At 54.7% G+C, this 12584-nt stretch overlaps 3 protein-coding genes across 3 annotated transcripts; 1 reads left to right on the top strand and 2 right to left on the bottom strand.

Annotated features, from left to right (window-relative positions):
* Nucleotides 1–194: 194 nt before the first annotated feature.
* Nucleotides 195–1921, bottom strand: CC84DRAFT_1227916 (uncharacterized protein; the record flags this gene model as incomplete). The annotated part of the gene is made up of 1 exon (XM_018183624.1): nucleotides 195–1921. The coding sequence occupies exon 1, from the start codon at nucleotides 1752–1754 to the stop codon at nucleotides 195–197; it is 1560 nt and encodes a 519-aa protein (XP_018043408.1). The 5' UTR covers nucleotides 1755–1921.
* A 3501-nt stretch (nucleotides 1922–5422) lies between these two features.
* Nucleotides 5423–6869, bottom strand: CC84DRAFT_178573 (uncharacterized protein). Its single transcript, XM_018185464.1, has 4 exons — nucleotides 6381–6869; nucleotides 6290–6318; nucleotides 6071–6211; nucleotides 5423–6017 (listed from the first exon to the last, which is right to left on the bottom strand). Exons 1-4 carry the CDS (start codon nucleotides 6502–6504, stop codon nucleotides 5589–5591), a joined length of 723 nt encoding a protein of 240 aa, XP_018043407.1. The 5' UTR covers nucleotides 6505–6869; the 3' UTR covers nucleotides 5423–5588.
* Nucleotides 6870–10332: 3463 nt separating this feature from the next.
* On the top strand, nucleotides 10333–11811 carry CC84DRAFT_1171659 (uncharacterized protein; the record flags this gene model as incomplete). Its single annotated transcript, XM_018179922.1, has 4 exons — nucleotides 10333–10383; nucleotides 10434–10451; nucleotides 10501–10996; nucleotides 11051–11811. 4 exons carry the CDS (start codon nucleotides 10333–10335, stop codon nucleotides 11809–11811), a joined length of 1326 nt encoding a protein of 441 aa, XP_018043406.1.
* Between the last annotated feature and the right edge of the window lie 773 nt (nucleotides 11812–12584).

Raw genomic sequence — 12584 nt, 5'->3', positions numbered from 1 at the left:
ATGGTCTACATGATGGAGAGTTTCTTTGTATGCTAGCAGCTCTCGAATGCGAAGCCATGCAAAGACCTCCCGTCTCCAACACCGCCCATGCTCGAAAAACCTCATAGAAACGCAGCATGCAATACCCCATCGAACACAGCCCAGAACATCGTCTCAACACGGATCATACTCCTCCCCGATCCCATTCCCCCACCTTACCACCCCAAACACCCCCTCATCTCCTCAGGCGCCAAGCTCCCCCGACTAGCCTTCCTGCTATGCGAAGGAACAATGGGTATACTCCCCAAGCTTCCTCTGCTCGCCGACCTCTCATGCGGCGACACCAGCGGCGACCCCGACAGACTCGAAAACGAGCCATACGAGCGCTGCGAATGTGTGTCTTTCACCACCGGAAACGCGCTGTCCACGCGGCGCAGCCAGCGCGCCGTCTCGGTGTCGTGGCTACCCAGCGAGCCGGAGTGCGCGTCGCGGTCGTGGAGGTAGGATGTGATAGCGGAGGCGATATATGTGTAGAAGACTACGAAGGGGAAGAGGAGAGGCTTCAGACGAGAGGTTGCTTCGGTCTCGGTCTCGCCGTCGGACTCCCGGTGTGTTGCAGTGTGCCCATCGTCTTCCTCTCCCAGCGCTTCTGCGGACGTAGCTCGGACGCCCACGAGCAGCGGCGTCTCTTCATCTGCCTCGGGCTCCTCACCCGCTTCGTCCTGTGCTGAACTCGCGTCCTGCGCCAGCGGCGACCGCGGTCTCCGCGCTCCGGAGCCTGGCTGGTTCCCCGGGCTCCACCTCCTGAGCACGCACGCCGTGAGCTCCGCTTCGGGCGTCCGCCAGCAGTCTCTCAAGTCGATGAACGACGCGTGGCGTTGCAGGCGCGGCTTGTGGCCGGCGGTGTGGCTGGGGCCAGCGAAGGGCTGGTAGGGCGAGCCTTTGTAGGTGCCCAGGAGGTTTTCGGGGGCGGGCTGGAGCATCAGACCGCAGTGGATTTGGAGGGGCTGGAGGGGCTGGAGGGGCTGAAGGGGCTGGTTGGGTTCGGTGGACTCGACGGCGGGTCTTTTTCCGACTTCCTTTTGAGAGGGCCTGGATGAGAGAGCTTCCAGCTGTTGTCCTTTGGATGGCCGTGATAACTGCTTTGATGGTACTGGCGTTGGTGGCAGGACGTTCACTGACGGCGCTCCGCCGAGCTGAGGGAACGATTGACGCGCTTCAGGTGTTGGAGGAAGTATATGTATCTGTGGGGCTTTGGAAGGGGTCGTGGGTATTTGCGAAGCTTCCGGGGTGGGAGGCAGGCTGCTGATACGCGGGGTTGGCTGCGGAAGGGACGATGGAGGACATTCTGGCTGCCATGGGGAAGCCTCCACTAATGCTCCCGTGCTCTTTCTGCGCCCCAATTGAAATCGCTTCGATCTTTGACGACGGGCCTTGTACGGGTTTGACTTAGAACTATTAGGTCGAGGAGGTGAAGCCTCCGAGAGAAGTGTTGAGAGGCTGGAGCTGGACTCCCCACATTCAGGAGCTGCGACTTTCATGGCGGCTCTGTAGCTAGAATAGTCTGAATATGCAGGCGTAACGGCATGAGCGAGGCTATCGCGATACGCGTCGGGGATGCAAAAAGTCGAGTGTGGGTGCCTGAGAGGGCATTTGTGGTTAAACACTGTGAATCTGTGGGCACGTTCTGCCTCAATCGATGACTCCCTATACTGTTGATGGCCAGGATTGTGTTGAGCATGATTCTGCGGGTGATGGTCTTGCACCGGGGGCATGCGGACGCAGTAAAGACATACTCAACCGGGATTGTCAGTCCAGTGTGAGGCCAAGAGATAAGATAGCTAAACGTTCACCCTGGAATGGCACAAGTGCCTGAAGGAAATCTTGCGCAGCGAAAGAATTGCAATGTTCTCATCGACCTCACTATGCTGGTGTCAGCGTCGTCCCAGCTATCTGGGTCAGGATCGATGACGAACCACGGAGCATGTAAGGCCTTTCGGGTACACCACATTGGTTACCAGTCAATAATTAAACCTGGGGTGAACCTCTCTGGGGAACAGCTCAACGGAAAAGGGCCATTTCGCCGCACCTATCGATGTGGCTGCTTACTTATTGGAAGGGAGGGTGTCCGCCGTGAAACTGGTCGAGCGCCAGCGCCAATCCAGGTTGGAGCCTCCACGTACAGAAAAGGCACATTCTTCTCCTTTTTCGCGTCGAGTCTTTCGAGGCTGAATACGCGAAACGGTGTTCGGCCACCGTTGGAGCCAAGAGAACCCGCCATCGTCCGATAACTTGTGATACATCAAAACACATTCCTTCCCACATCAACGACCTTGAAGTCAAGGCTCAATAGTCGACACGCATGTATGTAATGCTTTGAAGTAATGCATGGCTTAAAGCAACATTGTGGAATGGAAAAACGTCGATAAAGCTGTGCAAACATGGCGATCAAATAGTAGCAATAGTGAGACAAAAGAAAACCTCAAAATAAAAGTTCTTCATCAAGATGCGCCAGTCGCAGCTGCCTTGTTCTGGAGGAGCAGAAGCGAAGAAGAGTAAAAAGTGAAGTTTTCCGTTACCGGGAATCGCTAGTAGGAATTAGTGCCGTGATCAACTGGAAGATCGAACTGGCGCAACTTACAACCCGGCTCTCGTCGGAGGCTGACATTGGCTCAAGAGCTGATGAAAGCGACGGATGCTAGCCGATCTGAGGCGAATTAGGACATGCCTGACTGAATGTAGGTTGCAGTCAACACTTACACACCATAACGGATGTTCGTTATCTGATTGGATGGCAAATTCTCAAAAATATTCATATATATATATACCCCTTCCAAGAAAAAAGAACAGTACGTTAGGAAGGTAGCAATTTAGTCTTGCGCCATACGGAAATACAAGATCATGGAGTGGGGTTGTGGGTGGCGCAAGTGTCGCTCGCTTATAAGGTTCGCGGTGCCCCCTCCGTTGGCTCGGCTCAAGTGCTTTGATGGAAGACAGCAACGAAAGTAGCGATCGAATGTCGCTCGCACATGCCGCACACAGTTGACACGACTAGAAAATTCCGACATAGCGTCAAATAAGTATGATCTCCACAAATGGTCTACGAATGGCTGGCCCATCTCTATGCAACATGGTCTAACGAACATGCATGTGCGTGTAAGAGTGACAGTGCTACCGACTGTTTCCAGCGAAACATCTTAAAGAGAGAATACACTCAAATCAAACTGTATCTCCCTACACCACTCGTCACTTACTTCAAACATGCAAGTATGTACCCGTCTGATGATGTTACTATTCACTAGAAAACGAGTCTCGAGGAGTTCGCGTCTGTGTCAAGTGTTAAGTGTGTGCTAGATTTGAGGTTAAATTGTACAGCACTCAAGCGACGAGACAATTTTGATACATGGTTAGTAGGACCAAGCCGAATGCGACGAGGGCTATCGTTCTTCTCATGGCTGGCGTTCGAAATCCTCCTAGATTCATACTCGCAGAAAGATTAATGGGCCACGGATGTCCGTCTAAAATATGATTTTTTTTATTGCATGCATCGAAGTGAATTAGTCTGATGAACAGCGCCGTTAGACCCCATACCAGCGGACAATCCAAAGCAGATTAGGCGCCGCTTCTACATACGCCCAAAGCGTGATAAAATTCCTGAGCGAAATCCGGCTACAACGTGGACACGGTGCAGCATCGGAGTGATACCTCATGATTATCTCAGATTCCATATGCTTCCATGGACATGCTTGAGAAATTGTTCACGTGTCTCGGGCTCAGGTCGACCGTCGAACATAACGCCGCTTTTCGATCCCATCGAGAATAGAGCAACTCCGACTTTTGATGTGCCAAGAAATAAGCACGATACAGCTCAGAGAGCAACGGAGGAGGTTATCAGCTGGTAGCATGCAAGCGTTCTGGAGGTATGATTGAACAATCTGGTTTTTCCTTCCTTGAAGCAACATTCGAACGAACACTTTTCCGCTCGACAGAAGGGTCTGGTGAAGCTCACAGCTGACCTCCATCCCATTACTATATAAAGATGTCTCTCGTTGCTCGCAGTCAAACAAGAAGCCAGCGCCATCAGGATCAGCGTCTCATGCGTCCGGGTGACGATGCCTGCTGGAACCGACGCACAAGACCAAGCCAAATGATTCCTACTTACAGGGGATCTCTTCGGGGTCGCTCAGTGCAAATAGCTGGAGTACCCAACAGAGGCGAATGTGAGCAAAGCGGAGGGCACTCATGGCAACGACAGTGGTACCCAGCATCATACATAACGTGCCAGGGCAGGATCCATCAAGAGGGGGCATTGTGCAGATATGCTGTTGCTTAAACCAGGCGGCAACCCGGTACGAACTATCTCAGCAACACTAGGCATCGCGATGGTGTGGGTTGAGGGGTTGGAGCACGTGCAGAAGGCACGGGTACATTGCGATTGCGCTTGAGATACACCGGCCTGGAGGTAAGATGACAGTGGGTGGCTTTAGCTTGAGTGAGAGAAAGGGGCATTTCATTGGACATACTCGTCTGTTGTGGGATAATGGGGCGTCGTAACCTACTTTCAGGAGAGACTAATGGGCATCGACTAGAAATGAACGTCAGAAAATAACTGATGTTGGATACCCAGATTGAGAGACGCGAGTATGGCTCGCCCATGCGTCGCTGTCCGTGAGTCAAATACGCCTGCTACAGTCCGCTGCTCCTACGCGATACTCCAGGCTCGTGTTGACAGAAAAGGGCCTGCTGTATGTATCTTAGTCCAGAGCAGTGCAGCCGTCTTCAAGATTAAGACTTGAATGGCTTCATGAATCGATCGATGAGCATGAGAATTACAAGTCTCAGGTTGTTGACAAGCACCATAGAGTAGCGCCCACAAAGTGATACAAAGAGAAGAAGAGCTGCTGACCAGCAATCATAAAACGAAGGGTTATGTGTTGACTGCAGCACAGCGTATGATCTTCTGATTGAACTAAGGCATGCGTCCGAAACCACTCACGTCAAAAGCAAAGCTTTTTCTATGTTGACTAGTCAACGCATTAGTAACCTCCACACTCACGCTTCTACACACAATTGTGTTGTCCCACATACCGTTACCATGGCGTTAGTTCGTGAAGTGGTTGAACCCCGCGATGCGCGGTGCGATCGATCGACAGGGCAATTACCGGCAGACCTTCCTTCCCGCCCCCCAAGCCCATCGTCTAGCGCACCATGACGTACTCGGAAGCAACGGAACCGGCACGCGCAGCACCCGCCCGGCGACAGAACCAAGGTACACATCGCAGAACCAATAGGTAGGACTGAAATTCTGCAGTGACTTTGGCAAAGGGTTCACGAGAGGTGCAAGTATGAATTCCACGATTAGGATTGATCATTAAGTAGGACTCGCGTAGTCGTCGCAAGAACGCTGCAGAGCGTATGTATGCGTAGGTAGCGATTGTATGCAGCCGAACCTCCCGTTATGCCGGATATGCTGCGGAGTTCCATATGTAAACGCCAGTGTACGCCAAACGCCCGTGAAGCAAGACCCTGAAAGGCTGCTTGTGCCAGTGCGATGCGATGTAATACCAATCGCACCGCAGATGCCCGATATCAACATGTCAAGTGGGTATCTAACGTGCCTCAACAGCCTCAGCCGTGGGCGGCTGCGGGGTCGAGGGTTTGGGCATGCTCTTCATCTCAGATCCTTGACCACCACTCTGTGCCCGCTTGCGCCCAGTGAAGGAGAAGTGGTGACTGGCGGGCTTGTCTTCCTTTGCGGCGTCGACATCATGATTGTCGCCAAAGCGTGCGAAGATGCCGCGTTTTTTCGGCTGTGGCTTCGGCTCGTCGTTCAGCCCAACGTCCTCAAAGCCTCCTTCCTCGGGCACGCCCTCGTGTGCGCTGCTGGCGGGGCGGTGTTCCTGTAACGACGCCCTCGGCGGGGCCCGCGAGCGGCGCACGTCGAGCGAGCGCCGCGTATCGAGTGACCTGCGGGCATCGAGAGATTGGCGCGTCCGTGGGTCGAGACAGTCTGGGATGGGAGAACGTGCGGAGATGTCCTGTGCTACCATGAGTATTATGTGCGGAGGACGCAAGCTTGGCGCAGACGTACGAATGATCTCCGGTAAGAGTCGAAGCTCTCCCGCGAGATGCTGAAGGGCTCGTTCTCATTTAGGAGACTCCTGTGGTTGGAAGAAGTGGTGGAGACGTTGGACTTGGAGTGCCAGAAGGTGGGCTTCTCGGTTGGGGATGGCTGCAGCGCGTGTCAGAGCAGGCGGCACTCGAGGTACAGACATATTGCAGTCGAGGTTGGGAGCGGTGGCAATCTTACAGGCAAGTATACTCCGCTGTCATTGATCTCTGGAAGCTGTCAGCATCTCAAACCAGACGTTGCGAGACACGGCGCCCAGCGCAAGACATACCGCTCAGCTTGTATTCTGCGGGTTCTTTAATCTGGAGAGGCTTGGTGGCAGTGCCGTCGGCGCTTTTCACCTCGTCGACGACCTCAGCGCCCGGAGTGCGTCGGAACGGATTGCGGATAGGCATGGCGCAAACGGCAACGGCGATAACAGAGTGTGGAGAGGTGGGGTGGTTTTGGAGGGGCGGTCGTGCACCGAGTTGTGAAAGACGTAGTGGCTTGGGCTACGGTGGCTTGGAACTGATCTTGATGTCGGTAGGTGACGCATCCATTGCCGAATGAGGGCAGAGCATCGCTGCTCGGCGCTCGGATGCCCCGGCCTCATCAAGAGCGAAGATAATTTTTGCTCGCTGCAGACTTTGGCTCCAGGGTGCGATACCAAAATGGCATTGCGGCGTTCCTCTCGGCTGAGTTGCTCGGACCGCCCTCATTGCGTCTTCAGGTACCGCTCTTGAAACATGGTCCGCGCAGCCTCACACGTTCCTGTTGCCGGTCCCTGCATGAAACGAAAACTGGTGCGCCGCGAAAACCTTCCTCAGCCTCAACTTCCGCTCACATAGTGTTCGCACATGCTCCTTTTTACCAATGAAGCTGTCGTGCTTCCGCATCTGGGTGGACCCATCGCCACACCATGCTCCGACGGGCATGGCAGCGCGTGGCATGAAGATCTGTGGAAGCGCCCAGTTCGACATCACATGGCCAACCCACGCGGTTTTGCAACCACGTCACGGATCACATACCTGTTGGCGAGGGCTCGCCGCAACATGCAAAACCCGGCCTGCCATCCCGCGTATGCAGTTATAGCCAAGCTCGTATACACACACTATGCTGGGATCCCGGTCGAGCCCCGGCTTTCAATAGTGACTCTTGACCACGCCTTCCCGGCTGACTAGCATTCGGCACAGCGATGCCCAAATGGATAATCGACGCTGGTTCCAGAACCTCAGAAATTGCAACTTGAAGGAAAGCGAGCAGTTCACGTTTTTAGATCCCAGCTCGAAGGTATCGCTGCTGCACAACAGCTCGCTCACCGACACGCTGGACTTGCATGCCTACGCTATTGTCTATCGCCACCGGAGATGTACCAAAAGTAGTGAATTTATCCACTTCTTGGCTACGCTTTCGCCCTGCTCGTCAACAACGATGTCGTGGAGAATGAATATGGTGCCCATGAGCTGGAATATTGTGTGCATGCTGCTCTGCTGGCCAATGTTGTACGAACCATTATGCAGGCTCTGACCGACGCTCGCTTCCACCGCTCCACATAATATATACTTTCCGATGTTGGGAGATTCTCGCTCAGCTCGAGAAGGTTGTAAAGTAGGAGATTCCGATGAGAAACACATATTGTTTCTTTTTCACAGGCCACAGACTATTCCCGGGTTGATACCATGTACATGGGTAGTCGTCGTTCTCGGTAGCGGTCAGCATGGAACAAGGCTGTAACGGGGGCTTTTCATGTCATGTTCCTGTGGAAAGTGGTATGGCTGTCAGGGTAGACCCTTTTCGAAGCCCTGTAAAGATCTGAGACATGCCAGCAGTCTCAAGGCAATTCAGGCACAAGCGAGCTTTGATCCACGATGATTGAATTGCATGACCATCAGCCACAGGCTGGTTGTGATCTGTCGCTTGCCTCTCGAATGGTCGCGGCCAACGCACTCGGCAAAGGAGCTTATTTGTGGTTTGTATTGACCTGACAGCTTAGTGCACGTTTCCATGCGAATCCAGCGCAAGACCAGAGTTCGAGAGCTTTCCCAGCTCACAGGATGGAATTGGCCTCATAGCGATGCACTGTACGATGCCCACAATGATCTTCATATTCAGGCGCCAATGCATTGGTCTGAAGGATCCTGAATCCATCGCGGGTATGGACGTCGACAGGCTGGCAGAGCGAGGCGTACACTAGTGATTTGGGCATCGCTAGACTGCATACAGTTGTGGACCTCTCGCGTTCGCCAATCGATACGGTGCAGTCACGTCGCTAATATTGGAAGTATGCAAGATGTATAACCTTGACTCGCACCAGGATTCATGGACGATCCAAGACCACGGCTCTAAGTCTGCTCCTTCATGGTTACGTGCAGGAAGCGGTGAGAGCTGTTCGGGTTGCAGTGACACAAGGCGGTGCGGCGCAAATCAATAGGTACTTTGACGCTGTACTCCCGGCGTCGTCCAAGGCCAGTGAGGGTACTCTGCTCCAATAGTGAGCAGACTCTGATGGCGGCTCGGCGTCGTCATCCGCCAGGTACAGACGGAAGCCGGACAGACCAGCAGAGGTAGCATTGCACTAGCCCTCCAACAGATCGTGGTAGAACGGGCACACTAGGTGTGACGAAAGGCAAACGGCGCCATGTCAAGCAAAGCAGGTGTCAAATGTGCCTGAGACTGGCCATGACACAAATTGCATGCTTGTTGAGAAGCAGCCCCGCATGCGGATGGAGGGAAACGCTGCAGATGTTCCAGTTGACCCAAGCGGGACAGGCAAATGCCCACGGGCAGGTCACTTGCGTCACGAACGCGCATTCTGCGAGCAGGTAGCGGAGATGCAGCAGATCAGGGCACGAGAGACGTTGCAGTCGTGTGCGGCGGCGTGCAGCCGTGGCCGTTGCTCGGCGCCACACCTGCAGCGAACGTGGTCGGCACGTCCAAAAGCCAGGAGGTTAGGCGGCGTTGCTGAGCCGGAGTGTCTCCGTAAGATGCTGGTGGTCGCTTTTGAAATGGCAGCGAAAGAGGCAGGACAACGTCCATCCTCAACTTGCGACCTGCTCGTCCTGGAGGGGGCGAAGAGGCGCAACGTTCCGGCTACAGCATGTCCAAGACAGAGGGTGGGGCGCTCGCTTCTGCACCGTGCTCCGCGCCACGGCACCCAGGATGGTCTCGCGATTCCCTCTTGGGTCGAGGAATAGAGTGCGGCACGCGTGTGCGCGGTCACACAGCCTGTGCTAAGCAGAGCAGCGAGGACACGCCGCGCTGACCTCTTCCTCCCGCATCGCAGCGCGTCGCCTCACGGGCCTGCCAGCGGGCGATGCCTGACGACCAACGTTTGGGATCTCGCAGATCACTTCGTCTATTTCGAGAGGACTGGTGTACCGGCGGGTTAACGCCCAGCCGCCGTCCCCGTGCGGTTGGCGCGCCGACGCAAGCGTGGTTCACGGTTCAAGGTTCAAGGCTGGCAATGGCGTGCATGGAAGCCACTTGGAGCAGACCAGGGGGCGGGCATGTCATGATTGCAACAGGCTCCGTTGTTTCCTGCAGAGTGGATGCTGGTAGCCAACTGGTGCTGCGTAGTGCTCAAGCAGCCCGTCTCCTGATGCCTCCCATAAAGTCTACTCCTGCCCCATGTCCCCTCTGCCCGCCATCCAACCCCCGCCCCAGGAAACGCACCGTGAAACAGCCTCCCTAGAGCACGAGGCCGGCACGCTACCAGAGAGCATATCTTGGACCTGCCTACACATGCTGGTCTGAATCACAGCCTGTGCCACCCTTCCCCTCGCTGCTCCCTCCCTCGCCCTCACACTCGTTTCCTCCACGTTCGCTCGCCCTCTCTCACCGCCTTGCTGGCACTGGAACGCCAACCTGCACTCGTCCCTCGCTGCTCTATCTTCGTGGACGTCCAATTGTCAAATCACGGGGTTCCTGCTGGTCACCATCCTAGCTTCCTGTTCAAGACATCCAGCAACCACTCCAGCGGCGCGTGGCCCGAGATTGATTAGCCCTCGCCCACCCTCGTCTATTGTGCGTCTACTGCTGCCGGGCAGCTCACTATCACTTCTCCAACCCTGCTGCTAGTCTTTAATACCCGTCGTCTCCTCACCTGCCGCCCTGACATCGGTTCTGTTTGTCGTGCGGGACTGATCTGGCCTGCGCCTTCCTACATTCTTCGTCTCCGACCCACCACCCCGCTTGTCACTACTCCGTCGAACCCTGGAAGCTACTCGGCCTCTACCTCCGCAACCATGGGCAAAGAATTCTTCACCGGCTGGGAGCTGTGGCAGAAGATGACTTTCGTACGTTGACTAGCGCATTGAACGTGGACTATTTACTAACGCGCCGTTAGGTTCTCGCCTGTGGTATTGTATGACTCGTCCCAAATACTCTCTTGTCGACCTCGCTGACTCTCCCAGGTTGTGACCGTCTTCATAGGTCTTATCAAACTGCAATATGATCGCTATCGCATCAAGAAGTACACCGCGGTCGAGAAGGGCAAACAGGCCGCGCCAACGCCCGAGATGCTGGAAGCACAGCGCGAAGAAACCAAAGACGACGTGCCGTTTGGCATCCGCGCCATCGAGAGCGGTATCGAGATTGACGGTGTTTGGATCTCCCGCAGCAACACGCCCGTTGGTAGCAGCCGCTCATCCATGACCGATTTCAAGCTGCCGCGCAGCTACAACAGTTCTCAGCTTGAGCTTCCCCAAGCGCTTCCCCCGAGCAACTCTAGCTCCAAGGCACCCAGCTCCTTCGACATGGCTGTCGGCGCTGAACGTATACCCACGAATGAGTCTCGTTCGACGTCGCCCGGTCGCGGCCGACCACCAGTTTCAATGAACAGATACAGTCAGCATGTCAATAGGACCTTGAACGCACTCGAGGGAGGACCTTCTTCTGGACCCTCTTCTTGTAAGTCTCAACATCCGTGGCCCTACTTTGCGTCAATACTAATGCGTTCGCCAGCGCGCCGCGAACCTATCAGTGACCAGCCCAGCTCTAGCAGCTCCCGCGAAAACTCTGGCAAATCGAGCCGTCGGACGAGCGACGAGTCCGAATACCCTGATGGCCGACCATACGAACCCGCATACATCAACCCCAAGCAGCAATCGCACTACATGCCCGTTGACCCGCGCACTGATCTGGATCTGCTTCAAAGCCACCGCATGTCTCACGTTGCCGAGACTGGACAGCTTACCCCACGGCCACGGTTCAGACCAGGTAATAGCGGAGAATGGGCCAGCATCGCGGACACTCCGAAGCTCCCTGAGGAGATTGGAACGGTCAATGGTGTTGACTATTTTGTGCCTCAACAGAAATCTCATTCGCCTCCTGCAGCTCAGGCTGCTACTCCCCAAGACGTCTCGCCAGCCACGGAGAGCCCTTCCGCCAATCAAACCAAGCAAGCCGTTCCTCTACTTGAAAGCTATGCACCACGGCCGTTCTACCTCCCCGATGTCTATCAGCCAAAAGGCCCACAGCATCAATTCTCGTACGATGAGATGCCGATCCAGGTGAACACTTCGCAGAATGAACAACGCGACGCGAACGGCCAGGTCCTCCGCAAGGTCAACTCTGGCTTCGAGATCCTCCGACCGGGGACACTACCGACCCCAGAGGAAGAACAGCCTGCGCCTGTCGAGAAACGCCAGTCGAAGCGCCTTCAAAAGAAGCGACGAACCTCTAGCTCCGGTTCAAGAACCTCTCACTTTGTTGAGCAAGTCTAGGATGACGACTTCCTTGCCTACGACTTGCCGATCGCATTTTCCAGGCCAGCGGTTTACACGCGCGGAACCTGAAGCCTGGGAACTCCTTACTTTCTCGTACCACATTACAGCATCATGGGCTGGCGTTACATCGGAAACCTTCATCAAACAGCATGCAAGGTCGCGTGCCAACGGAATTGGCTTTGCCAACTGGCACCTATCACATTCTTCTGCACGGCGTTTTTGGAGCGAATTTACACGCGAGCATATCGGATTGCATGTCTTGGTTTGGTTTAGTCTTTGGGTCCTTTCTGGAATGCATTTTCAGGAAGGCTGGTGGACATCAGTCCTCAAAAGTGTATATTACGAGCGCGGCTCTTCCTGTCATCCGGCAGCATTAACGAACCTGTGCATAGCCAGTATATGTCCCATCACATCTCGCATCATAATACATCATATTGCATATGCACTTGATCCGTCGTACCCATGGTTTGTGCACCGCCTCTTATTTCACGATCAACGCTGATCGTTCATGAGAACAAAATACACTCGTGTGACGAGCGATGTTAGTGTGAACTGCAATTAGACTTTTAAAAGCCTGGTAACAAAACGGCACGCCTTGTCAGCACTTTACTGTGGCGCACGGCTCGTGCATGGCACGCCACACGCATCACGATTCCCGAGCACTAGGTAGCAATTTCGGGTGCGGATGATCTACGCGAGAAATTTCGCATCCGACTTGCCAGCCGTGAACGTCAGAAAAGCGGGCGCAGATACGCTTGCCCTTTCTGCAT

The sequence above is a fragment of the Paraphaeosphaeria sporulosa genome, assembly GCF_001642045.1.
Source record: "Paraphaeosphaeria sporulosa strain AP3s5-JAC2a unplaced genomic scaffold CC84scaffold_1, whole genome shotgun sequence".
Classification (NCBI taxonomy): domain Eukaryota; kingdom Fungi; phylum Ascomycota; class Dothideomycetes; order Pleosporales; family Didymosphaeriaceae; genus Paraphaeosphaeria; species Paraphaeosphaeria sporulosa.
Note: the sequence above shows the minus strand (reverse complement) of the source record. Positions and strands in the feature narration are given on the sequence as shown.